This window comes from Austrofundulus limnaeus, unplaced genomic scaffold (genome assembly GCF_001266775.1).
Source record: "Austrofundulus limnaeus strain Quisiro unplaced genomic scaffold, Austrofundulus_limnaeus-1.0 Scaffold11213, whole genome shotgun sequence".
NCBI lineage: Eukaryota > Metazoa > Chordata > Actinopteri > Cyprinodontiformes > Rivulidae > Austrofundulus > Austrofundulus limnaeus.
In genome coordinates this window covers 1,202-1,543 of record NW_013963615.1, presented here as the reverse complement: position 1 = coordinate 1,543, position 342 = coordinate 1,202, and the positions used below count along the sequence as shown (strand labels likewise).

General features: G+C 38.9%; 1 protein-coding gene across 1 annotated transcript; it reads left to right on the top strand.

The window, feature by feature from the left end:
- Positions 1-296, top strand: LOC106512732 (homeodomain-interacting protein kinase 4; the record flags this gene model as incomplete). The annotated part of the gene is given in 1 exon segment (XM_014001284.1): positions 1-296. A coding segment is annotated over 1 exon segment (296 nt), but the record flags the coding sequence as incomplete, so codon positions are not given.
- Between the last annotated feature and the right edge of the window lie 46 nt (positions 297-342).

Here is a 342-nt window from a genome sequence, read left to right as displayed (position 1 = left end):
GTTTGATCCTGACCAGTTCAACATCATGAATTGTTTTGACTGTTTCGAATTTGAAGGCGATTTCTGCTTTGCATTTGAGCTGCTAGATCGTAGCTTAGCAGACTTTATGGAAGAGAGACACTGGGCGCCTCTGAAAGTGTCTGAGATCCGAGCTATCGCAAAACAATTACTCGTTTCTCTCACCGCATTAGAAGAAGTTAAAATGACTCACACTGACATTAAACTTGACAATTTAATGTTAGTTGATCACACGTCTACGCCCTTCAAAGTGAAATTAATTGATTTTGGGCTTACTCGTTTCACATCAGATTTATATGAATCAGTTAAATTACAGGCTCTAGG